Source organism: Loxodonta africana, chromosome 12 (assembly GCF_030014295.1).
Source record: "Loxodonta africana isolate mLoxAfr1 chromosome 12, mLoxAfr1.hap2, whole genome shotgun sequence".
Lineage (NCBI taxonomy): Eukaryota > Metazoa > Chordata > Mammalia > Proboscidea > Elephantidae > Loxodonta > Loxodonta africana.
This window is the reverse complement of record NC_087353.1, coordinates 56,782,731-56,809,280: the sequence shown is the minus strand read 5'-3', so window position 1 is coordinate 56,809,280 and position 26,550 is coordinate 56,782,731. Positions and strand designations below refer to the sequence as shown.

Genomic DNA, 26,550 nt, shown 5'->3' with positions numbered 1-26,550 from the left:
CCGTGCAGGCCACAACCTGGGGCCTAGGTTTGGTGGTGCGGGGGGATGTTTGGGCAGGGCCATCTTGACTCACTGGCTGTCTCCTTCCAGGGATCCAAGGGCAGGGGCCAGTCCTCTGGGCCTATGGCCAGGATAAGCATCACAGCCCCTGGACCATGTTGCTGCTGCCTCTGAGGGTCTCATGTGTCTGGCAGGCAGAAAGCAGCGGCCTGGGGGAGACCACACACCCCACCAGGCTCCTCAGTTCTAAATTCCCTCATACCCATGTCCTGCCAGGGTGGGGAGGAGTGCCAGCTGTCCCATTCTGAGATGCTCCAGGCCAGAGTGCTGCTGGGGGTAGAGACCTGGGACTCGGGCCACCCTTTGGGGCCTAGCCAACCTGAAAAGCCATGGTGTGGATCCACCTGGTGATGGCCCAGTGTCACAGGCCAGCAGAACAATCAGACCAGGAAGCCCAGCCCCTCACCTCCCCAAAGAACAAAGCAGTCTGGCAGGAAGTTCCCATGTTTATTCAAGCCCTCAGTGGCCCTCAAAGGTGGCTGGGCTGAGTGCCTCTGAAGGGTCTCATGCTCTGTCCCTGCTAATGCAAAGCTACAGATGTAGACTACAGACATGGAGGGAACACAGTGCCCAAGGGCTCAGCCCAGCTCCAACTGCTAGTGTTCTGATAAAGTAATGCCCAGGGTGGCCCTGCCACTGCCCTTGAGGCTTGGCTACCTGTTCCCAGGGCCACCACCACCCTCCCTGCACCAATAGTTAGTAGAAGGCCCCCAAGGGTGAGGATGGGCACAAGTGCTGAGAAGGGGCAGAGGTCACAGGACATGCGAGGGGTGGGTAACAAGGGGTCCCTGAACAACCCTGCAGGGCAGCAGGAAGCCTGTGACCTTGCCCAGGATTCAGACCCTCATGGGGGGGATGACTGTCCCTACCAGGGCCCAGGAGGAGGGTTAAGGCCTGCCACACACCCTCTGCTCGCACTGGAAGGGATGGGCTGGCAGGGGTAGAGGGCTGGTCATGCACCTGCCTGAGACAGCAGCAGACAGAGCCCCCAGCCAAAGAGAAGCTACAGAGGGTCTGGGATGGGGACCCCAACTGCCCCAGCCTTCCCCATATGTATGGTCACTAGTGAGGACAACCAAAGGGGAAAGGAGAGACGGAGCAGAGCGGGATGATGACAAGGTTAAGGGGGCTCGATCCTGGGAGGGCTGGGCAGGTCCGTGGAGCGGAGCAGGGTGGGGTGTGTTCTGCGCAGCCCAGGGTAGCGGGGCAGAAAGGTGGAAGAGGAACAGCAGGGCCACAGGTGCAACCATGTGCTGTCTCCTTCCAGGGATCCAAGGCCTGGCACCTTGGGGACAGCCCAGTGGGGGGGTGGTGCCCGGTCACCCCACAGGCTGGGCCATCTTGGCGTGCAGGCTCTGGTGGGCGATGAGGTGGGCACGCTGCTTAAAGCTCTTGTCACACTCCCCGCAGCCAAATGGCCGCTCGCCAGTATGCACACGCCGGTGGTCCAGCAGGTAGGAGCGTAGCGAGAAGCTCTTGCCGCAGTCGCTGCAGCAGAAGGGCTTCTCACCCGTGTGGATGCGCTGGTGGTCGGCCAGGTAGGCGCTGCGGCTGAAGCTCTTGCCGCACTCGGAGCAGGAGAAGGGCTTCTGGCCCGTGTGCACGCCCTGGTGGCGCACCAGGTCGGAGGAGCTGCGGAAGCGCTTGTCACACGCCTGGCACTTGTGGGGTTTCTCACCTGTGTGTGTGCGCTCGTGCCGCGCCAGGTCTGAGCCCCAGCGGAAACGCTTGCCGCACTGCCCGCAGCTATGCGGCTTCTCGGCCGCCACGTCCCGGAACCGCCGCAGGCGCGTGGGTGGCCGACCCCGCCGTGCCCCCCCCACCTGACCCAGCGGTACCCCCAGACGGTTCTCGCTCTCCCAGGCCTCAGCCTCCTCAGGGCTCCAGGATGCAGACGTGTCACCACCAGCCTGGCCGGGTGACGCCATTACCACCTCTTCCAGCCCCGATCGCTTGCTCTGGCTTTTGAGCCCCAAACCTGTAAAGGGAAGGGAGGCAGCCGCCTCAGTCCCACTGGATTCTGGGGCCAGAGCTGACCCAGGGGCCAGCTCCTGAGTTCAGACAGCCCTGCGCCCCAGTGTCCTCGTCTATAAAATGGGCATGATGACACAATGCTAGCAGGGAAGCTGCTGACAGTGAGCGCCAGGGAGTTCAGCTGCTGGGTTCTGACTGCAGAGGCACTTACTGTGCCCATGGCCTTGGGCAAGTCACTGAACCAAGACCTGCATCAGTTTCTACACCTGGATCCAATGTCCTATCTCCGAACCCTGACTATTCAAATTCCAAAACTAAGTAGACTCAGGTAAATCCCTAAAATTATCCAAACTCTGACACCTGAAACTAAGAACCCAAACAGTCTTGACTAATGTATGTGGCTTCTCTCACCGCAAAAACTCTTGGTATCCAAAATGCAGATCAAAGACATTCAGGCAGGGATGGATCCCGTCCCATCAGATCATGAGAATTAAATGAGATGATCCCAAAGCACGCTTAGGAAGCCCCGGCACGGGAGGGTGCCCGAAACGGGGAGTTCAGTTAGCAGGAGGGAGTCAGCCCGTGCACGCAGCAGGCACCTTCACTGCAAGCACCTCTGCAGCGGCAGGCAGAGCTGGTCCTTCTCATCATAACCAACGGCCTAGGTCCCAGCTCTGTCCCGCCAGTGTCAGGTAACCCGAGGCTCGGGGCTCCTCAACGGCAAAATGGGGATGAAACTCCCCTGCACTGGACGGTGAGAATCAACTGAGGAAGCGCACCACGAGAGCAAAGAGTGGAAGCCAGCACATTACCAGCACACCCCACACATTACACGTGCTTGAAGCCACAGGAAAGTGAACCGTCAACACAGCGAGGCAGTCAGTCACAGGGGCCGCCGGACGGAGACCAGGAGAAGACCCACTTCAAGCCAGCTACAGATGGCGGGGTGGGGAGGAAGATGTGAGGATTCTAGCAGGACAGGGAGGCATGGCCTGCTGGGGTGCCCCTCTGCTGCTGGGACTCCAAAGGAGGCTGCATCCCATGTCTCAGAGGAGCCAAGGACCCCAAGGCCCTGGCTGTGTCCACTGGTCCACTGCTTACCTAGAGCAACATTCCGTGAGTTTTCCCGCTTTATGTCCCAAAAAAGATCCCTCTGAGCAGGGTCCAGGGACTCCCATTCTTCCCGGGAGAAGTAGAAGGGAACATCCCCAAATATCACAGGTCCCTGGAATGAGGCGAGGAGACGAGGCTCAGAGCTGCCTTGCTGAGGACTCCCCAGGCAGCTGTGGGCAGGGACAGGTGGAGCTTGAAATGGGGAACAGAATGGGGCCAGGCAGGGACAGGGCGGATAAAAGAGGCCTTGATGGAGAGCTAAGGCCCATTTCAGGGACTGGACAGTGCCAAGGGCCTCAGGGAGGACAGAGGGGCTGGTTACTCACTTGGACCCCCGAGGCAGGGCAGATGTCCATGGTCTCTCTGGGACTCCCCTCTTTAGAAAGGGTAGGGAGCTGGGGGGCAAGCTGGTCTAAGAAGAAAAGAACGGAGCCTGAGAGAGGTCAGCTCAGGCCTGGGATACAGACCTTACACCCTCTCCTGCCCAGACACATACCCACAGACCTAGACACACACATACACATACCCATACCCAGACACTCAGACAGGCAAACCCATACCCACACACCTATACACATACCCAAACATGGGGACACACACACGCGTACACACACAGAGGCATATGTGCCTGGGCTTCACGGAGGCAGCAATACCCTGCCTATCACAGGTGGGGCTCCTGCAGCCTGCAGGGAGAGGCCTACTCACCACTGTGGCTGGGCGGCTCCTGGGGCAGCTGGGTTTGTGCCCCTGTCTTTGGGGGAGGCCCCTTGGCCTGGGCTCTCTGGACTGCGGGCTCAGCTTTCACCTCCTCTGAGGGCACATCCTGTGCAGGAACCACAACATGCTCATCAGCACGGAGCCCAGACCCGGGGAGACAGGGTCTAATCCCTGGGAAGGAGACACAGGAGACATCCCTCAGGATGCTGGGGTGTGGGAAGGAGATGTGCACAGGGCCCCAGGCACAGTCCAGAGCAGAAGGTGACATCAGGCAGTGCTGTGCACGCAGGACCCTCTCTGATTGACTATGAGACCTCCAAGGCCAAGTCACAGAGCCACCTGGCAAGGGGATGTGGAGGGGGCCCTGCTGCCAAGGCAGAGCCCACACCCAGCCCCTTCACTTGGCCCCCCCAAGAGGCCTCCAGTGTCAAAGACCTGCCCCCTCACAAGATGGAAGGCTCCGCGGACACCTCCACTTTCTCAGACCCCTTCTGGAACTCTGATCATATGTGTCACTGTATCCCAGGGCCTGGCCTAGAGCAGGACATGAACGGGCACTGGGAGAACCTGTGTGAAGCAGAAACCTGCCCTCGTTGGTCCCACTGCTGCCCTTTCTCTGGAGCCACACAAAGGAACTCGATTTCCTTCTGGAGGTGCTCTTCAGAGGATCACCACGTGTGCGCCATGCCTGTGTGCACATGCCCCTGCTCCGCGTGCCCCAGACCCCACTGCCTCCTAGAGGACCTGGCTCTGTGGACATGGCCTCACCCTTCAGCCCGGGGTTCATCCAGGCACCAGACCCCCGCCACACCTGCACGTGGATGAAGAGTGGCGCCCTCACCTGCTGCCTGGCTTTCCCTGGCTGCTTCTGCAGGTCCTCCACCAAGGAAACCGCCTCCTCGCCACTCCCTGGGTGGCGCTCCTGCACCCGGCCCTGGACGCCACCGGGCAGCACGCTCAGAAACTGCTCCAGCACCAGCAGCTCCAGGATCTGCTCCTTGGTGCGCAGCTCGGGCCGAAGCCAGCGGCAGCACAGCTCCCAGAGCTGGCTGAAGGCCTCGTGGGGCCCAGCTGCATCATGGTAGCAGAACTGCCGGAAGCGCTGGCGGCAAGACTCAGCATACCTCCCCTCCTCTTGCTGGGCAGAGTCCTGCTCCCAGGAGGAATCTTCCACCTTCACAATCAGAAGCCCATCTCCCTCCCCAGGGGCCTGGTCCTGGGTCTCCAGAGGGGCTGCCATCTCCCTGGTCCTGGGGCTCAGGGCTAGTTGGTCTCAACCTGGCCCAAGCCTGCCCCTCAGTCTCCCAGTGGACTCCCCTGTGGCAGCCAGGTCGACATCTGGACACACGCTCCTGAGAAAGAGCAAAACAGCAGGATGGGAGTGGAGGAGGCAGAGGAGCAAACATCAACTGAAGGGACTGCTGGGGACTCTAGCGCCTGCCCTTCTGTGGCCCTGAAGCCTGTTTGAAGCTGGACTGTAATGCCTTCATGTTATGGTCACTCCTTCTAATACAAGTTCATGGTCCCTCAGCCACAGCTCTGAAACCCTAAAGGCAAGCTTTTCCATGAGACCTGCTTGATAGCCATACCTAACTCATTTGGCCATACCATCTGGCATTCTAATAAAAGAGATTTTATAATCTTCATTTATTCCACGTAATGTAGGCAGTAATATATCTTGGGACAGAAATATTAATATTTGTTCAGTCAGTAAAAACTCATCAAGCTGTACTTGTGTTGTGTTCCTCTGAATAGACACCAAAACCTCTGAAAGCTGGAATCTGCATAAGGTGGAAACTGGTCAGAGAAGGAAAACTCAAATATTTTCCACTAAAACAAATGATAGAAAAGAGGTAAGACTGCACCTTGTCAAAGGCAGAAATCAAGCCAGATCCGGAAAAACAAGCCAGTCCCGTTGAGTTCCAGCTCTCACAGGTTACACTGTATATTACACCTCAATAGTGAATTTTATTGAATGTGTTTGATTATTTAGTGTTTCCCCAGTTCCTGTCGGAGATGAGGTACTGCATTATCTTTCTCAAATCTGAAAACCTCTAAATTCCAAAACACATCAGGCCCTGGTTGTTTCAGAGACAGGCTCATGGCCTTGGCTCCAAGCCATCAGCCACAGGTTCTTCTGAATGCATGACACACATTTGTTCCTTACACCGTTACTCTTCACAACAATCTTGAATGGTATGTACTTTAGATTTTTATTTAAACTGCTTTGTTTCAATGAAAAACGTAGTACAAGCCATTGCGGAAAAAGACAAAGGTGAAAGTGGCTCAAACGATATAGAAATACTTGGTGTTGTTAGTTGCCTTCAAGTCAATTCTGCCTCAGGGTGACCCCATGTGTGAACTGCTCCATAGGGTTTTCATGCCTGTGACCTTGTGGAAGCAGATCGCTAGGTCTATCTTTCCAGGCGCTTCTCGGCGGCTTGGAACCGCCAACCTTTCCAGCTAGTAGATCGTTTAACCGTTTTCGCCACCCAGGCATGGAAGAGGAAAAACCTCCCACAATGTGGCTGCAGACCCCCAGGATCGCTGTTATCAGTGCGACATATGACCCCGCCAACCTAACAATGCTTCTTCACTGGTGGGGCCATGAGCTTCCCGGCATGGATGTGCTCCGGTTTCCCTGGTGACACGTTTGAGTTGTTCCCAAATCTTCTCTACTGCACACTAAGCACTTATTTTCTTTTTCTACCCCTCATACCACCATCCTCATCCTCCAGTGATGGAGGGGGATGCGCTGCTTGGAGAGGGCCAGGGACTCACCAGGATCGCTGAGCAGCACAGGGCAGGCGGGAAGGCTGGCCTGGGCGGAGCCCCGCGCTCTGCCACCAGCAGCCCGGAGCTGAGGAGGCGGTGGGCGGGCAGGCGGCGGGTGCGCTCAGGGTTTCTGTCCCGGAATCGAGCGGCGGGAGGCGAAGGCGACGCGAACTCCTCCCCGCACTTCCTCGCGGGGTGCACCCCTTCGGACTACGCCTCGGAGTGCCGGTCCCGGCCGAGCTCCGCGCTCTCCCTCGGAGCGCAACAGCCAGGATCGCCGGTCCCCAGCCCCCCGGTCACTCAGCGCCCACAACCGCCCAGGCGTCCCTAGTTCCGTCGCCAGATCCTGCTGCCGGAAACCCGCGCGGGGCTCGCTGGGAAACCGCGCGGCCCAGGCGTCGCGGAAAACATTCGGTATTACACCCTCCCCGCACAAGAAGGCCGTTCGTCTGTTGGGCCGGCCTTCTCCCCAGGAAACGGCCAATCAACAGGGAAATTTCCAGGGATGGCCAATCGGAAGGCAGCGTCGCCAGTTGCGTCTAAGCCCTGCACCAGGGGTCCAGAGCCGTTGTCTGGGCATTCACTCGCTGCTCCTGCCTCACTCTCCGTTTTTCTTTCAGTTTTCTCTGCTTCTTTGGCCTCTGAGGGGTGGAAATGGAAATAAGACAGGCAAAAGATCGGAGTGGGAATAATTAAATAGCCTCTGACTTAGTATTCTTGGATTTAAACCCAAGTGCAGACCGCCATGTAACTTTTACTGCTAGCACTCGAGGACTACTTGTGATTAACACACTAAGCGCGTAGACAAGATAAGGGACCATATTTCCTATCCCTACATGCTTGACCAGCTATAAATTACTGAAACCCTCCTGAGTTGTTTTAATAGCCTCCCACAAGGTGCAGAGCATGTGCAGTAAAAAGGTAACCTATGAACGATCTTCCACATGAGATAATTATGAGCAGGGATCCAGAGACATCACGCATGGGCAACATCCCAGAATAAGTCCCGTTGGACACCCCAGCAGCCCTCCCAACAGACTCCATCTTAGTTAGGACAACCTCTGCAAGGAAATCCATCTTGAATTCCAATTGCACACGCATTTGGTTTTCATAATCCCTCCCCTTCTGGAAATCACCCATCTAATGAAGACAACCTTTTATAAACCCTAAGAAATCATTCATTCATGAGAGACTAGTGTAGGTGGAAACCCCTCTCCATCTCTCCCTCTAGAGCCTTTTTCTCAGTCACTAATAAACTTTTGTTCATGTGGAACCTCTGAGCCTCTCCTGGTCATTCTTAGTCAGAAGGTAACAGCCTAGGCAGGGTTTAGTCCTGATTTCCCAGATCAGGCTTCCCAAGCCCTGCCCTATAACAGAAAGTCATGGCTATTCTCCATCTCAGCCATCGGGAACGCTTACGGGGGTTCCCCGGTGCTCCCCCACTAGCAGCCTCACCTAGGAGCTGGAGGGGCGGCGGGGTCCAGACGCTGGGGAAGATCTGCTGGATGAGGGCCGGCAAGCTCGGAGTTTTCTTTTCCATGGAATTGGATCGACTTCCACCTTCTCCACCTGAAGATTTGAGGCTCCAGTTCTTTATCTGAACAGAAAACCAAAACCAAAAACCAAACCCACTGCCATGGAGTCGATTCCAACTCACCAGGAAACCCTGGTGGTGTAGTGGTTAAGTGCTATGGTTGCTAACCAAGAGGTCGGCTGTTCAAACCCGGCAGGCACTCCTTGGAAACTCTATGGGGCAGTTCTACTCTGTCCTATAGAGTTGCCGTGAGTCAGATATATGCATCTGAACAGAAAGCGCTTTCTTATTTGTTTTTTGATTATGCAGGTATTGTATGCTTAATGTAGAAAAATGAAGAATGTATGGAAAATTATAAAGGGGTCCCTCTTGATACCCACAAGGCTAGCTCCCTCACTCTGCTCAAATGGCACCCTCTTAAAGAAGCCTTCCCTAACCATGTGTAAACACCTCTCCCACCATGTCTCCCCCTGCCGTATTTCTCTTCCTAACATTTATCACTACCTGATATTATACATGTTTGTGTAACGTTTGTCTCCCACTATTCGACTATAAGCTCCATTAGGGCAGACTGTTTTTATGCCCTACCCTCAGCACCTAGAATTGTGCCTGGAACAAGGTAGTGACTCAGTAAATACTTGTTGAATGAATGAAAATAAAAATTCCTAATCCAGAAAAAAGCACTATTAGTAGTTCAGTCTGTTCTTTCAATTCTACATCTATGAATATATTTCTAATACAAACCTGGAGTCAATATATAAGTCTATCAGATATCTTTATCAGCATTTACAAATAAAATTCATCAGTTTTGCAAGCTGCAAAGAAGAACTGATACACTTGAATTATGGTTTTGGCAAAGGATACTGAATATACCACGGACTACCAGAAAAATGAATAAATTTGCCTTGGAAGATGTACAGCAAGAATGCTCCTTAGAAGCCATGATGGCAAGACCTTTGTCTCACGTATTTCAGACATGTTATCGGGAGGGACCAGTCCCTGGAGAAGGACACATGCTTGGTAAAATCGTGAGTCAGTGAAAAAGAGGAAGACCCTTAAGGGCATGGATTGACACAGTGGCTGCAACAACAGGCACAAGCACAGCAACGATTTTGAGGATGGCACAGGACCAGGCAGCGTTTCTTTCTGTTGTACACATGGTCACTATGAGTCAAAACTGACTCAACAGAGCCTAACAACAACATAGTATTCCACAGTATGGAAGTTCCATTATTTCATTTAACTAGTCCCCTACCCTTGTAAATTTACATTGTTTACATTTTTCTGTATTTGCTGATATGGTTCTATATACACTTTTGTTTGAACATTTCCTTGGGAAAAACTAGAAATGGGATGCTGAATCAAGTTTTTCAATGCATATTTTCAAACTCTTTTCTAGAAACTTTACATTTGCATTTGAGAATCAAATGTTTACTTCTTGCCTTGAGGCAGAGGGAAAGGAAGAAACTTAGAGGAGCTCCTCCCCTGTCAATTCAAGACTGAGATACAGAGTTCTGAGGAGAGACTGGCTGCCACAGGAACTCACAGCCAGCAAATGGAAAGAAAAGTGCTTGGAGGGCATGAAGTGGAAAAAGCAGTTGAAGGTTCTGAGCCCAGGCTGTACTGTGACTTTGTGAGGGTTGCTAAGCTGAATGCGACTGGGCTCCCTCTCCTCTACCCCTGCTGGTTCAGGAAGATGGAATCAAAGTCCTTTTCTCTAACTCTGACCTTACAGTGTTCTCCCAGCGCCCTCCATTGGCAAAGAAGTGTTTACAAAGTCCAGCTCCAGTATCACAAAGCTAGACAAAACAGGTGCATTTAAGGCTGAGGGGATAAATGAATAATTAGCATGTCCACCACATTTCCTACTGGGCATTGTTTATATGTGGGAAATGACTTGTATGAAATTATATTTAGACCCACCACCTCAATGAACTTTCTTATTCCTTCTCACAGTTTTTAGTTTATTGATGGAAGACTACACTGTGAGGCTGGGAAGGAAGTATGGTCAGCCAGTTGTTCTGTGCCAGGATTTGTGGCTGAGTTTTCCTCAGTTCATGTCGAATCTTAGAAGTTACCTTGTTTGGTGAGTGGCCTGTTACATGAAGATCCTTGTATTCGCTTCCTGTGGCTGCTGTAACAAACTACCACAATTTTGGTGACTGAAAACAAATGTATTCTCTCAGCTCTTGAAACCAGAGGTCTCAAATCAGTACCAAAGCCTAAATCAAGGTGTTAGCAGGACTCCAGAGACTCTAAGGGACAATCTGCTTCTTGCTTCTTCCATCCTGTGGTGGCTGCCTGCATTCCTTGGCTTGTGGCCACGTCACTCCTATCTCTGCCTCCATGATAACACTGCCTTCTCCTCCTCTGTATATGTCAAAATTCCCTCTGCCTCTCTCTTAAGATGGCATTTAGGGCCAACGGGGATAATCCAAAGGAGCCCTTGTGACGTAGTGGTTAAGCACTCGCCTGCTAACCCAAAGGTAAGCAGTATGAACCAATCAGCCTCTCAGCGAGAGAAAGATGTAGCAGTTTGCATATATAAAGATTTACAGCCTTGGAAACCCCATGAGGCAATTCTACTCTGTTATATAGGGTTGCTATGAATCAGAATGAACTTGATAGCAACAGGTTTGGTTTGGGGATAATCTAGGATATTTTAGTCATCTAGTGCTGCTATAACAGAAATACCACAAGTGAATGGCTTTAACAGAGAGAAATTTACTCACAGTCTAGTAGGTTAAAGTCCAAATTCAGGGTGTCAGGTCCAGGGGACGGCTCTGTCTGTCTCTGTTAGCTCTGGAGGAAGATTTCTTGTCATCAATCTTTCCCTGGTCAAGGAGCTTTTCAGGTGCAGGGACCCCAGGTCCAAAGGATGCACTCTGCTCCTGCTTTCTTGGTGGTATGAGGTCCCCCTATCTCTCCGCTTGCTTCTTTCACTTCTCAAGAGATTGCCTCAAGACACAATCCAATCTTTAGATTGAGTCCTACCTCACTAACACAACTGCCGCCCATCTTCCTTCATTAACATCATAGAGGCGGGACTTACAATGTATAGGAAAATGAAAAAATACAGGGAATCAGGGCCCAGCCAAATTGATACACATGTTTTTGGGGGGGATATAATTCAATCCATAACAATATCCCAATGTCATGATCCTTAAATCATCTACAAAGACCCTTTTTCATTATGAGGTAACATTTCCTTATAAGGTTCCAAGGATTAGCTCCTGATAGCTTTGGGGGCCATTACTAAGACTACTACAGACCTGCACAGGATCTTCTCAAACTACATAGGCAGTAATTCAGTTTGTAATCTCTAATGTTGCACAATTGACTTCAGGCCTGAAGGCAAACGATCTCTTTCAACTGATGAGAATTTCAGTGTTCATGTCTAAATGCCATTTTTCATTTGGCACAGTCTACAAGGGGTACACTGCAGACACAAGATGGAATTGTCTTAAACTTCATTCTCAATGATACAAATTGCTTCTATGATACACTTAAGATGGCTCACTCACATGGCTATTGGCAGGAAGCCCCATTTCCTCCCCATGTAGACATCTGTGTAGGGCAGCCTGAGTAACCCATTTCCTGAATGATATAACAACCTTCCAGTTTTGACTGTGATTCCTTGCTACTTGGTAATACGACCCAGCTGATTCAGTGGTGTTTGAAGTGCCCTTTGGCAGGGCCCTATAGATGAACTGGAAACCCTGGTGGCATAGTGGTTTTGTGTTACAACTGCTAGCCAAAAGGCTAGTGGTTCAAATCCACCAGGTACTCCTTGGAAACTCTATGGGGTACTTCTACTCTGTCTTATAGGGTCGCTGTGAGTCTGAATTGACACTGTGAGTGGGAATTGACAACAATGGGTTTACAGATGAATCATGACATAGACCCTTAGAATTTTGGAGCAACACGATGCTACCCTGTACTGATTACTACTCTCCTTTTGAGAAACATCTTTCGGCTTACTACTGGGCATTAAAAGCCCTGGTGGAGCAGTGGTTAAGAATTCAGCTGCTACCCAAAATGATGGCAGTTTGTACCCACACCAAGGAAGAAAGCTGCAGCTGTCTGTTTCCGGAAACATTACGGTCTTGGAAACCCTATGGGGCAGTTCTACTCTGTCCTGTAGGGCCATTATGAGTCACAATTGACTTGATGGTAACAAGTTTGGTTTTGGGTTTACTGGGCCTTAGTAAAGACTGAACCATGTACCATAGGCCACCAAGTTACCATGAGACCTGAATTTCCCATCAAAAAGTGTGTAGTCTGCATAATACAGGAGAGGTCAGCACAACTGCACTAAGCCAAAAGCAAAGAGTTTCCTGAATAAACTGAATGCTTCGAAGACCAGCGTAGCAGGGGCGGGGGCTTGGGGACCATGGGGACAACTAAGTCAACTGGCACAATAAAATCTAGTAAGAAAACGTTCTGCATCCCACTTTGGAGAGTGGTGTCTGGAGTCTTAAACACTAGCAAGCAGCCATCTAAGATGCATCAATTGGTCTCAACCCACCTGGAGCAAAGGAGAATGAAGAACACCAAAGACACAATTATGAGCCCAAGAGGCAGAAACAGCCACATAAACCAGAGACTACATCAGCATGAGACCAGAAGAACTAGATGGTGCCCTGCTACAACCGAACACAACATAGAATCCCTGAGGGAGCAAGAGAGCAGTGGGATGCAGACCCCAAATTCTCGTAAAGAGACCAGACTTAATGGTCTGAGAATAGAAGGACCCCGGTGATCATGGTACCCAGACCTTCCGTTAGCCTAAAATAGGAACCATTCCTAAAGCCAACTCTTCAGACAGGGATTAGACTGGACAATGGGATAGAAAATGATGCTGGTGAAGAATGAGCTTCTTGGATCAAGTAGACACACAAGACTATGTTGCCATTTCCTATCTGGAGGCGAGATGAGAGGGCAGAAGGGATAAGAAGTTGGCTGAATGGACATAAAAAGAGAGTGTGGAGAGGAGTATGCTGTCTCATTAGGAGGAGAGCAATTAGGAGTATACAGCAAGGTGTATGTACGGTTTTGTATGAGATACTGACTTGATTTGTAAACTTGCATTTATAACACAATAAAAAAAAAAATGTGTAGTCTGACCCACCATGGAATAAATTTGGGTATGCACAGCAGCACTCCATGGAAGTCGTGTATATGTGACTCAGCTGAACAGGTCATGAAGACAAAGTGTATCATATCAGGAAGTGGCCCAGAAGCCCAGATGCAAGGAACACCTGGCATGGGAAAGTTCCTAATCTAGGAACCTCCAACAGTGGTCAGGCAACCTTGGGACTTGGGTACAGAAAAGGGACGTTCTCAGAACATCCACCATGACTCGTCAATTTTGCTGGTGCCCCTGGGTCACTCTGCTCCAACACTTGATTGGCTAAGAGTGGGAGAGGCAAGTCCTTTCAGAACCTGGAGAATAAATGTTCCCCCACCTCAGTCTGAGAGAGGTCCCAAGCCCAGGCCCAGGGTCCAGTCTGCAGTCCACAAGCACCAGCGGGCAAATGAGCTCAGGAGGGGAGGAACTGTCCCAGCCTGGCTGAGTCTTTGACTATGATGTGTAGAGACGGACATTCCTGGGCTGGCATCTGGGACCCACAGGGGCTGACCAGAGATTTAGGTGGCACTGCTCTCAGAGATCAGAGACCCTGGGTGCCTTCAGCAAGAATCCTTCCAAGCCAGCAGTGCCCCAAAAAAGGCCAGGTAATGGGGCTGCAGGGAAGGGGGTGTGAAGCCGCAAGGAAATACTGTTCCTTCCACCCTCGCCCTAACCACGTGAAGCCTACCTACTCCTGACATCACCAGTCAGGGCTAGTACTCCAGTGGACAAGACACTGGGATTTCAGGTGTCAGCAAAAACCAGGAGGAAGCCAGGCTAACCCTCTGAGCATCCTCACCTTCTACCCAGAGAAGCATTAGAAATGTTCTCTGCCACCTTCCTCTCTAGACTCTTACCTCTCAATGTTGTCCCATCACCCACCAAGTTAGGAGTACCCCAACATTCAGGATTCTTCCACAACACATCCCCCAGCTACCTCCTGGGTCTCGTTTGCTCTGGTCAAATATTTTCCAAACTGCCAACTTCTGCTCTTAAAACACCACCATTCTGGGGCAGATCTAGAAAGTGCATTTTTAGAATGCAACTTGGCACCCTGCATCACTCAACAGACCTCTTAAGTCCAAGTCCTGACATCTGGTCCCTGACACCATGCCCAGTACAGATCTGTAACTAATTAGTGGAAAAAAAAAAAAAAACCTGGAACTGCCAAAAAGCCTTCTGTGTTCAAAACCAGCAACACCCATTGTGCAAGTGAATACTACGTGCACAGCCAAGTGATGACTGGCCTCCAGAGTCATGTCGACAAGTCCTCCCACCTGTGCTCCTCTCCTTGATGTGAAAGTAAGTCCTCCCCAACCTCTAATACTGAGCCAAGCAGAGAAATTCCATTTCTGGCTGCGTAAAGAGAACCACGAAGACAGGTGAAGGGAGGCCGCTGCTTTCATTCTGGCCTCTTAGAGAAATCACCACCTAACTCAACCCGTCCTGCCAACTGCAGCCCTGTATTCACGAGACCTGCTACACACCACCACAATGCACACATCACCATGACCCAGCAGGACTCCCTGGTCCCCAGGCTTCCTGGTGTTTGTCCCCCACACCCCAGCCTTGTCCAAAGTCCTTGTTGCCTGCAATATAAGGCTCACATTGGACAGTGAAAACCTGTCCAGGTATCTGGAAATGAGTACTCCATACCCTCCTCCATGATAAACTATCAGACCTGAACCTAATCTCAGCTTCCAGCTCTCTGGCTGGATGACTTGCTGTTTCCTTATCTGTAAAGCTCACATAAGATAAACCATGGCTCAGAGTTGAGGATTAGGGGAGATATACAGGTGGTGCTTGGCCATACACTTGGTACTGAGCAGCTGCTCAACAGCTGGCAGCTATTATAACTCTTCTCCGTGAGTGTCTTACTGGCTTCTGATCCATGGTGGCCCCTGGAGACAGATGGGGCTACAATGGTTTCCCTGGTGCAGATGCACTCCAGGTCAGCTGTGTCAGAGCTGAACACTGTCTTGGGGGCTGAGCCACAAATCTGGGATAAGCAGCAGGCTGATGTCACACCTCCCCAGGAACAAAGCTACAGAATGGGAAACAGAAGCTACAGAATTAGAAACCCAGGGAGGAAGACTGGAGAGTGATGGAGCCAGGCAGGGGTGGGTAGCGCAATTACAGAGAACATGTGTGACAAGGCTAACGAGGTAACAAGTGTGGAGGAAGCTTGCAGGGGCCCAGGATGGACAGTGAGGGACAGCGGCTCTGAGAAGTGAGGGCTCCTCACTGCATTGTGGCCCAGCCCCAGCAGAGGCACAGGGAAAACACCCTCGACACAACTCAGTCCTTGGAGCCTGGCAGAGGAGGGATGGGAGGCAACTCCAAGTGTGAATTTTCAAGTGGACGCCTCCCTACCCTTGGGTCTCAATAAGCAGAGCTGAGGAAGAGCCTGAGCTGACTCAGTGTTCCCACGAGGATGTGAAAGGCAGCTCAGGATGGACCTGCCCAGGTCCACAATTCTGAGCCTGCTGGACTGGCTTCTGAACTGGAAGCCAACGTGCACAGAAGCCTCTTCGGGTGGACTTGAGCCCCAGGCTGTAGAACAAGATTTGGCAGAGGGGTCCCGATGCAGGTCAAGGCTGGGAGGGTACCATCCTGAAAGCGATGACCAATGGGTGCTTAAGTGAGGGCGCATGGCCAGAAATGCTCGGTGGCACACTGCAGGACCTGACATAGAGCTGTGGGCCATTTCTTGAATTCCAAGGCCTTTAATTTGCAGCTAGAGTGAGTGCTCCACTGTCTCCAGCTCCTACCACGTTGCCAAGCCCCACCCCATGCCTGCCACATCCCCGAATCCCTCCCCACGCTCTCCTTCCCTCCACTACTGCCCTTGTCATTTGTTTTTCTGACTCCTTTCCCCGCTTCCTAGGTGGGCGGTGAAGGTGCTGCCAGGGCACCCACAGCTGCTCCCTGCATCAGCATGGCCAGGGTCCTGGGCCCCGTGGTATGGATCTTCTCGTGCTGGTGCAGGTTGGTGCAGCGGCTAAAGCTCTTGCCACACAGGAGGCAGGAGTAGGGCCGGATGCCTCGGTGGGTGCGCTGGTGGGCAGTGAGGCACATGCTGTGGGTCAAGCTCTTGTCGCATTCTAGGCAATGGTAGGGCTTCTCGCTGGTGTGGGTGCGTTTGTGGGCGACAAGGTTGGAGCTGTGGCCGTAGCTCCTGCTGCAGAGATGGGCAGGAGTAAGGCCGCACACTGCAGTGGGTGAGCTGTAGCTGAAGCTCTTGCCACAGTCGAGGCAGCAGTAGGGCTTCTCACCCATGTGAGTGTGGTTGTGGGCGATGAGGTTGGAACGCTGGCTGAAGCACCTGCCGCACTCAGGGCATGGGTAGGGCTTGACGCCAGTGTGGGTACGCTGGTGGGTGACCAGGGCTGAGCTCTGTGTGAAGCACTTGCTGCAGACGGGGCACTTGTGGGGCTTGGCGCCCGTGTGGGTGCCCTGGAGTGTGACAAGGTCCAGATGGCGGGTAAAGGACTTGTCACAGTGTGGATGCACTGGTGCTGGATGAGCATCAAGTGGTGACTGAAGCTCTTCCAGCAGGAGGGGCAGGTGTAGGGCTTCTCACCCGTGTGGATGATCTGGTGCTAGATGGGGTGGGAGCTGCTGACGAAGCCCTTGCCACAGTCCGTGCAGGCGTAGGGCTTCTCGCCTGTGTGTGCGCACCGGTGTGTCAGCAGGTGTGAATGGCAGCTGAAGCCCTTGCCACAATGCTCGCACTGTAGGTCTTTTTGCTGCTGACTCTCTTGGCGGCATCAGTGGTGTGTTTTTCCTCCTGGCTGTGCTTCTCAGGAACATTGCCCTCCTGGGTTTCTGGAAGGCTGGTGGCTAGCGTGGCTATCTTTGGCTGTTCCTGCTCCAGAGGCCAGGGCGGCCCGTCGCCCACGGTCTGTCCTGAGTCCTGGCTGCTCACATCCCCGAGGGAGGCAGGGGCCAGGACCTCTTTCCCCATCTCCACAGCTTCGGGGGAAAGAGGGTGTCCAGTGAGGGAGGCTTTTGTAAGAGACCCTGGGGCGTGGGGAGGCCGAGGTAAGTGGGGGGCTGGTTCCAGGAGATAACAAAGGGCAAGCACCTGGGGGTCCCGGAAGCAAGAGCCACCCTCTACAGAGCAGGGACACTGGCACCCTGCCGTGGGACAACCTCAGGAAGGTATGTGTCCTGGCCAATAAAAAAACAGACAGGAAGCCCTGATGGACAAGGGCACCTGGAAATGAGGTCCCCCCAACTTCCCCAGTTCTCACCTGTGCACACGGCCATCTCCTCCTCCTCCTCTTCTCCTGTCTGTCCGCTGGAGCTAGAGGCCTCGCCCTTCCCCTGCACATGGGAGGTCCAGAAAGGCCTGCTGAGGGGAAACCCTGGCCAGAAAGAGACACTGGGCTTAGCTTCGGCGCTTCTGTGGCTGCCCAGCACCACACATCAGCCCCATAAGGAGGTGGGGCAAACTGAGGAGGGGGCTGCAGCTCTGGAAACTTGGGGTAGAACAAAGTGGGTGCAAAAACTCACTTTCAAAGGTGTTTCTGCTCAGGGTGCATTGAATTTATGTTCGTGGTGGAAGAATGATCTGGAAAAAGATAGTGAAAACAGTTGTATAACTTTAAAAATGTAATTAATGCCACCAAATTACACACGTAGAAATTATTTAATTGGTGTATGGGTTGCTGTGGATACTGGAACCATGATAAAGAGGTTTTTTTTATAAAGTCACATTCTGCAAGGGGCCCGTCACACTTTGAAGCACCTTCCATGGTAACGCCAGGTACACTCTTGTCAAGGCTTGGGGCTGCCTGTGTCTCCATGAACAAGCAACAGAACAAACCTGACAGCAGCTGGACTAGATCACCCAGCGGGTGGGCCCAGCCGTGTTAGAATACAAATGCAGAGCTTCTGGCTTCTGTGATTACTTTTGTGGATGACTGGAAAGAAGACTCGGGAGAAAGGCATAAGAATGGGCAGAGAGAGGCCATGTAGGAAGCTGGTAAAAAGACCAGGGATGCTGGCAACGAACACCTCAGAGTACAAAGGCCGATTTGCTGAATCCCCGTGGAGTGAGGGCCCAGAAGATCAATAGCTGAATTAGTAAGAGAGCAGGGGCCTAGCCTCCTTGCCTGCCCCCAGCACCTTGGAGGGTAGGAGTTGGTCCAACAGGATAGCTGGAAATTCAGGGCATCTGTGAGGCCTGCCCTGTAGTGGCCAATGGATGCCAAGTCCCTCTGATCTCCCGAGGACTTGCTGGGACTTGTTGGGATGTTAACAATGCATGGTAAGCCCACCTGAGATAATTAAAGGGGTGAGTGGACAAGCTGATGTGATCCTGGAACCCACTGGTGCAAGGAGGACATGTATGACCATACTCAAACTCATGAGTGGAACCACCAAGCCCACTGGATCTACCTAGCAGTCTTGGGTGCCAACTGATGGTGCTGAATGCATGAATGAATATTTCATAAGCCTTATAAAACTCTCCCAGAAAATCTAGAGTCTGACACTCAGCAGTCAAGAGCCCTGAAGCTTACAGTCTCACCACCAGGAGAAGAAAGGTGCCAAGGCCTCTGAGAACAGAACAGTTTCGAGGGAGCAGAGCCTCGGGGCTTAGCTAGGGCCGTTCCCCACCCAGGGCAGGCAGCCCCCAGGGCTTTCTACTCAAAACACCTCTCCAGTGGGAGCTTCTAGGAGGATGGTGGAATCACAGGAATAAGTCAGCACTAAGAAATTACAAAAAAAATGGAGGATCTCCCCATTGATACTGTACTATGCCACAGCCACTGAGCACATGTGGCTTTTTAAACTTAAACTGATTACAATTAAAAATTCAGTTGCACAGGCCACATTTCAAAACTTCAACAACCACATTTGTTCAGCAGCTACTGTATCAGTGCACACAAAGAGCATTTTCATCAATCCGTAAAGTTCTATAGGACAGCACCATCTAGATGAATAATGAGAAGGGCAGCGGGATGTCCCCTGAGGCAACTCACCCAAGGACAGCCCCTTCCTCTCCTACAGGGCCTCTCTGCAGAAGCTCTGCTGTGTGTGGTCCAGGCGGCCCCACTCCTCTTGGGAGAGGTACAAAGCCACATCCTCAAAGGTCACCAGCATCTGAAACAACAGAAACCACTATGTCACCATTCAGGCCACAGCGGGGGGACCAGAGAAGGGACAAAATGGCGTCAGGATGGGTGGACCGGGAAAAGATTTGAACCCGCAACCAGAGAACGCGGCCTGCCAGATCTGTATCAGGGAATGGGACACACCCAGAAATGATCTTTTGTGTGTGTCTATATCTGTGTGTGTGTCTGTGCGCGATTGTGTCTGCGCGTGTGTACATGCGAGTGTGTGCCAAGAACAAGACAACTGTGTAGAGCAGAAAGCAAGAGAACAAAGCGTTTTTCTTTTGGAAGCCCATAATGCCCACAGACACATTTGTTCCAAGTAACTCCTGGGGCCAGAGCTCAAACCTGAGAAGGAATTGTCACACTGGTAGATGCTGCCTCTGCCCTTCCTTGATGTCTGCTCCAGCGTGGGCCCTGGACACAGGTCTGGGCATCCGCCTACCAGCCCTGCAGTGGATCCAGAGCAGTGGTTCCAGCTCCCAGATGGCAGGTCGGTGGTTCCAGGCCTTTACAAGACACCCAGCAGGGGGAGCAGGGGCCAAGCACCCAGCCACAGAGTAGAAGGGGCCCTATCTCAGCTCGGGACAGGTCGGGGAGGGGTAGAGGGATCCACTCACCTGGGACCAGGCAGTGAGAAGCACTGCAGCTATCTGCCAGTCTTTAGTTCTCCCCTCCTGGGAAAGAGCTGGAACCTGCGGAGAGGGGTGGGCTGGGGAAGCAGAGGGGACCTCAGGCAGCCGGCTCCTCTGATTGGCTCCTCTGATTGGCCCGTTACACCATAGCAGCTCAGTCCTGACCTCCAGGGATATCCACGGCCCCTCAAATTCCACCTCTGCTAGGCCTAAGAACAGGGGTGCTATGCTGTGAGGCTGCTTGGGGGGGCCTCTGCAAGGATGGGGTGTGGGCAGACATGGGGGGGCTGTCTGCATACACTGTAGCAAGCAGCTATTCTGTCCTCTCCAGGGGCCAGAATCCTGCCCCTGGCTGTGAGCCACCACTGTCCCCATGGCTGCCACCCTGGGAAGTGCCTCTCTGCTCACCCGCTGCTTATCTACCTTGCTCACCATGCCCTGCTCACTCCCCCACCCCATCGGTCACCTCCCCCATGCCCACCTTTTCTCTGCTCACCTCACTGCTCTCCTTCCTCCTGATCACCTCCTCTCTGCTGGACTCCCTCTTGCTCCACTCATCCCTGTCCAGCTCCCCGCTACTTGCCTCCTTCCTGCTCACCACCCTCCTTGCTCACCTCTACCAGGCAGAAGAGCCTTCTCCTTCAAGCCATGGCTCAGGAGCGCCCAACTCTGTGCACTCAGCGCTCCTTCCTCTTGTGACCTCCCGCCACCCCCTCCCCCGCCCCGTCAGTGTGTGGCTCTTCAGGCTCAGTCTTGACGTGAAGTGACTCCCGAACAGCTCCCAAAGGCTCTATCTCCTCTGACTCAGAAGGTATTTCTTGACAAGGATACAGGTTACCTGGAACCTAGGAAAGGCAGCCCCATTAGCACCAGGAGGAGGGTGGGAGAGAGGACCCCAGCTCTGCCCTGAGGGTGGGGGGCCTGTGGTAGCAGCAGAAACTGAGGGTGTTAGAACAGAGGTCAGATTCAAGGTTCAGCTCTGGGAACAGTGTGGCCAGCTGCTCCTGTTTCCTTCTCCTCCCTAAGGACTCAACAAATCTCCTCACCACAGCAAGGACAGGGCAGCAAGGGAGGGGATGAAGCCACATCAAGCCCGGCCACAGTGCAGACACCTGGGGCCACATGGTGCAGTTCCAAACCAGGGAAGAACCTGTTGCTGTCGAGTCCACTCCAACTCATGGTGACCCCATGTGTCAGAATACAACTGCTCCATAGGGTTTTCTTGGCTGTAATCTTTACGGAAGCAGATCACCAGGGTTTTCTTCCGTGGCACTGCTGGATGGGTTATAACCTCCAACCTGTAGCCTAGTACCAGTGCCATCGAGTCGATTCCTAGTAGTCAAGGACAAATCAGTTACCTCACTCAAGAGACCTTCCACAGTGCAGTTGCATCTCAATTCCATCTTCTCTTCTACTACAACGAGTCCAAGGCTACTTGTTTAGTCTATGAAGCACGCAGGGCTCAGGGCAATTAGACAATGCCTAAGAGCATACGGCTTGACGGGGCGAGGATTTGAGCTCAAGTGTATCTGACCCCACATCGCCCAGGCCTCCAATTCTGGAAGGTGAGCGGGAGGCATCAGGTGGCCTTGGGCCGTATCAGCCTGAGTCAATTTGGATGGAGTTATTTGGAGTTGTGGCACAGTAGTTAAGAGCTCAGCTGCTAACCAAAATTGTCAGCAGTTTGAATACATCAGCCACTCCGTGGACACCTTATGGGGCAGCTCTATTCTGTCCTATAGGGTTGCTATCAGTTGGAATTGACTCGATGGCAACGGGTTTGGTTTTTCAGCTGAAGTCAATTAGAAGGGACTATTTGGAGTTTTCTAGTTTGGAGGAAAAAGCCTGAGGGCGACACTAACTACTCAGGCCTCATGCCCACTCTAGTCTTGCAGAAGGAAAATTCCTCTCTGGTCACCACCACCTGACTGCCCCCTACCATGGGCTTCCCAGGATCCTACCTGAACCTCTTCACTCTCTTCACCTCTTCATACCCTATCAGGAGGGTGAATAACAACATTTACAGTCCAGAGACCAAATCCAAACTGCCACTCATGGGCTGTTAGCCCTAAACAGGCACCGCCTCCCTGCAAACCTGCGTTTCCATCTCAGTGACAGGAGCCCAACTGCCATCTACTCATGAGAGCCATCACGGGGATCTGTGGAGGTGCTCTGTGTACGGCATCCAGCTCAATCCTTCAAGAGCGTGGCGTGGTCAGTTCTCAAGGGCTTACCTGTGCCTGGAAGGACCCCCCAGAACCCTGAATCCATCTCCCTGCTCTTTTTCTTTTGTTTTCCCTTTATCATATCTTGTATCATTTTGCACCGAAAACTGGAAAAATAGGGCTTTTCCTGAAAAGGTGTTAGGAGTCATTTCCCAGGGACTGGGGAGGCCCCTGGTGAGACCACATTGCCACCTGCAGGATGGGCTCTTCCTGCTGGTCAGTAGACCTTTGGTGAAGCAGGGCTGCCCAGCCTTCTGCTGGGCACTAACACCTCTCCCTGTCCTTCAGTGGCCCTGAAGCCTGTTTGAAGTTGGGCTGTAATGCCTTCATGTGACCGTCACTCCTTCTAACATAGGTCCACAGCCCCTCAGTCACAGCTCTGAAACTCCAAACTCAGGCTTTTCCATGACCCACTTGACAGCCAAGCCAAACCTAACTCATTTGGCCACACCATCTAACCTTCTGATAAGAGAGAATTTGTAATCTTCATTTATTGCACTTAACCTAAATGTTCATATGTTTTGGAACAGAAACATCAGTGTAAATACTCACATAAAATTCATCAAGCTGTACTTACCATATGTGTGTCTCTCTGTATATACAATAAAGCCTGTGAAAGCTGGAACCTGTGTAAGGTGGAAACTCGTCAGGGAAGGAAAACGCAAATATTTTCCACTAAACAAGTGATAGAGAAAAGGTAAGACTGCACTCTGTCAAAGGCAGAAAACAAGCCAGATTCAGAAAAACAAGGCAGTTCCGCTGAGTTCCAGCTCTCACAGGTTACATTGTATATTACACCTCAATAAAAAATTTTGTTGAATGTGTTTAATTATTTAGTGTTTCCCCAATTCCTATTGGAGATGGCATACTGTATTATCTTTCTCAAATCTGAAAACCTCTAAATTCCAAAACACATCAGGCCTGGGTGGTTTCAGAGACAGGCTCATGGCCATGACTCCAAGCCATCAGTCACAGACTCTTCTGAACACACTGTTTCTTACATTGTTAGTTGTTGTTGTTAAGTGCCATCGAGTCGGTTGGTTACCCTTCACAATAATCCAGAACGGTATGTATTTTGGGTTTTCCTGTTTTGTTTCAACGGAAGAAGTAATACAAATCATCGTGTTAAAAAAAAAAAAAGTAAGGGAGGCACAAGCAATTTAGGAATACTTCGTGTTGTTAGTTGCCTTCAAGTCAATTCAGAATCATGGTGACCCCATGTGTGAACTGCTTCATAGGGTTTTCATGCCTAGGACCTTTTCGAAACAGATCCCAGGTCTATCTTTCCAGGCACCTCTGGGTGTGTTGTAACTGCCAACCATTACATCTAGTAGATCGTCTAACCGTTTTCACCACCCAGGCATGGAAGAGGAAAAGCCTCCCACAATGTGGCTGCAGACCCCCAGGATCGCTGTTAACAGCGCGACACATGACCCCGCCGACCTACCAATTTTTCTTCATTGGCGGGGCCCAGAGTTTCCCAACATGGATGTGCTCCAGTTTCTTAAACAATTCCGTAGTGATGCATTTGAGTTGTTCCCAAATCTTCTCTACTGCACACTAAGCGCTTAATTTTCTTCTTCTACCCCTGACACTACCATCCTCATCCTCCAGTGATGGAGGGGAAAGCGCCGCTCCGAGAGGGCCAGGGACTCACCAGGATCGCTGAGCAGCACAGGGCAGGCGGGAAGGCTGGCCCGGGCGGAGCCCCGCGCTCTGACATCAGCAGCCCGGAGCTGAGGACGCGGCGGGCGGGCGGGCGGGCAGCGGGCGCATTCGGTGTCTGTCCCGGAATCCAGCGAGAAGCGGGAAGCGAGGGCTAAGCGAAGTCCTCCGGGCACTTGCTCGCGGTGTGCACGCCTTCGGCCTACGCCTCGGGGCACCGGTCCCGGCCTGGAGTCACGCCTGACCGTCGGAGCACAGCTGCTACCGTGGACGGTCTCAGCCCCCAGGTCACTGAACACCCACAGTCAAGTATACAGAGCTCTGTCGCCAGATGGAAACATGAAAAACTGCCGCGCGGCTCCACGGGAAACCGCGCGTTGCGCGTGCTAAAGTAGACCTGGAGAACTACCACTCCCAGGAGGCAGTTCGACGGCTACTCCTGGTTCGTCCCAAAAAACGGCCAATCAACAGGGTTGAATTCCAGGGATGGCCAATCGAAAAGCAGAAAAGCCAGTTGCGTCATACACAGGCACACGGTCAAATACCCAGTAGAGCTGAGCCAGCAGTGGCCCCAAAAGAGCCAGTTCTGTTGACCGCAAGGAAGGGGCTGGGAAGTGGCAATAGACGGTTTCTTCTGCCGTCGCCTAACCTCTGGACACCTATGTACTGCGGACAGAACCAACCAGGTTCAGTACTCCAGTGGAAAAGACGCTGGAATTTTCAGGTGTCAGCAAAAAGCCAGGAGGCAGCCAGGCTAACTCTGAGCATCCTCACCTTCTACCCAGAGAACCACCAAGACCCTTCTCTGCCACCCTCCCCTCTGACCTCTTACCTCTCAATGTTGTTCCATCATCCACCAAGTTAGGAGTATCCTTCCACAATACGTACCCAAGGTACCTCCTAGGTCTTGTCTGCTCTGGTCAAATATTTTCCCAACTGCCAACTTCCACTCTTAAAACACCATCATTTTGGGGCATATCTACAATGTGCATTTTTAGAATGAAACTTGGCACCCTGCATCGCTCAACAGACCCCTGAAGTTCAAGTCCTGACATCTGGCCTGATTCGCTGGCCAGCGCAGCCCAAAAAAATGACCGCTGAGGGAACTGCCGAAAGGCCTTCTGCTTTCAAAACCAGCAACGGCCATTGTGCAAGTGAACAGTAGGTGCACAGCCAATGGATGATGGCCTCCAGAGTCACTTCTACATCTTCCCACCTTCTCCCCTCTTTGATGCAAAAGTGAGCTCCTTGAGAGCAAGGACCCTGCTTGACATGTGTGAGTTCCCCTCACCCCCTCACAGAGCCAAGCAGAGAAATCCCACTTCTGGCTAATTAAGGGGAGCCATGAAGACAAGCTGAAGGGCAATGCTGCTTTCATTCTGGCCTCTTGGAGAAATAACCACCTAACTCAACCCATCCTGCCAGCTGCTCAGCCCTTGATTCATGATACCTCCCAGACACCACCACAACCCAGCTGGACTCCCTGGTCCCCAGGCTTCTCCTGGTGTCTGTCCCCCCAAACCACACAGCCCCGTCCAAGGTCTTAAAGGCCCAGACTGTTGCTTGCAGTTATCAGGCACACATTGGACAGCGAAGAGCCGTCCAGGTGACTGGGAACGGGTCTTCCATACCTTCCTTCATGATAAAATATCAACCTGGACCAATTCTCAGCTTCCAGCTTTCTGGCTGAATTACTTTGCCTCAGTTTCCTTACTTGTAAAGCTGAAGTAAGATAAACTGTGGCTCAGAGTTGAGGACTAGGGGAGATGTACAGGTGGTGCTTGGCCATACACCTGACACTTAGCACTTGCTCCAGAGCTGGTAGCTATTATTCTTCTCGGTCAGCAACCCGCCTGAGCCACTGCATCACTTGGGACCTGGGAGCCAAGAGGGCCGCAGGCACATTGACTCTGGACCAAAGGTGATCCATGGAGACAGGTGGGGACGAAATGTATGCCCTGGTGCAGATACACTCTAGGTCTGTTTGTCAGAGCTGAATATTGTCTTGAGGGCTGAGCCACAAATCTGGGATAAGCAGCTGGCTGAGCTCACACCTCCCCAGGAAAAAAGCTACAGAGCTGAAAATGGAAGCTGCAGCGGTAGAAACCCAGGGGAAGACTGGAAAGTGATGGAGCCAGGCAGGGGTGGGTAGGGCAATTACAGAGGACAAGTGTGACGAGACTATGGAGATGAGAAGTGTGGAGGAAGCTTGCAGTGGCTCAGAATGGGCAGTGAGGGACAGCAGCTCTGAGAAGTGGGAGCTGCTCACTGCATTGTGGCCCAACCCCAGTGGAGGCAGAGAGGGGTGGTGGGAGGTAATGCCAAGTGTGAATTTTCAATTTGGTGCCTCCCTGCCTCCCGGGTCGAAGGAACAGGGCCACTGGAGATTCTGGGCTCAAGACAATGCTCCCAGGATGATGGGAACAGCATCCCAGATGGCCCTGCCCCAGACCACAATTTACTACCCTGCTAGGCTGGTTTCGGGGCTGGAATCCTCTGTGCATGGAACCCTCTGCCGGTGCACACGACCCCTAGGCTTTGGAATGGGCTTTGGCAGAGGGCCCCAGATATGATCAAGATTGAGAGTGGAAGGTAAAAA

At 52.3% G+C, this 26,550-nt stretch overlaps 2 protein-coding genes across 2 annotated transcripts; both read right to left on the bottom strand.

Annotated features, from left to right (window-relative positions):
• Nucleotides 1-471: 471 nt before the first annotated feature.
• ZNF213 (zinc finger protein 213) lies at nt 472-6,759 on the bottom strand. The gene is made up of 6 exons (XM_003417653.4): nt 6,646-6,759; nt 4,706-5,216; nt 3,853-3,970; nt 3,474-3,559; nt 3,136-3,259; nt 472-2,038 (listed from the first exon to the last, which is right to left on the bottom strand). The coding sequence occupies exons 2-6, from the start codon at nt 5,102-5,104 to the stop codon at nt 1,380-1,382; spliced, it is 1,386 nt and encodes a 461-aa protein (XP_003417701.3). The 5' UTR covers nt 5,105-5,216; nt 6,646-6,759; the 3' UTR covers nt 472-1,379.
• Nucleotides 6,760-16,010: 9,251 nt separating this feature from the next.
• Nucleotides 16,011-26,225, bottom strand: LOC100655764 (transcriptional repressor RHIT-like). The gene is given in 10 exon segments (XM_064294788.1): nt 16,011-16,807; nt 16,810-17,040; nt 17,043-17,327; nt 17,561-17,658; nt 19,321-19,415; nt 20,047-20,121; nt 20,227-20,314; nt 22,023-22,056; nt 23,944-24,242; nt 26,221-26,225. Coding segments are annotated over 10 exon segments (1,830 nt in total). The 3' UTR covers nt 16,011-16,187.
• Between the last annotated feature and the right edge of the window lie 325 nt (nt 26,226-26,550).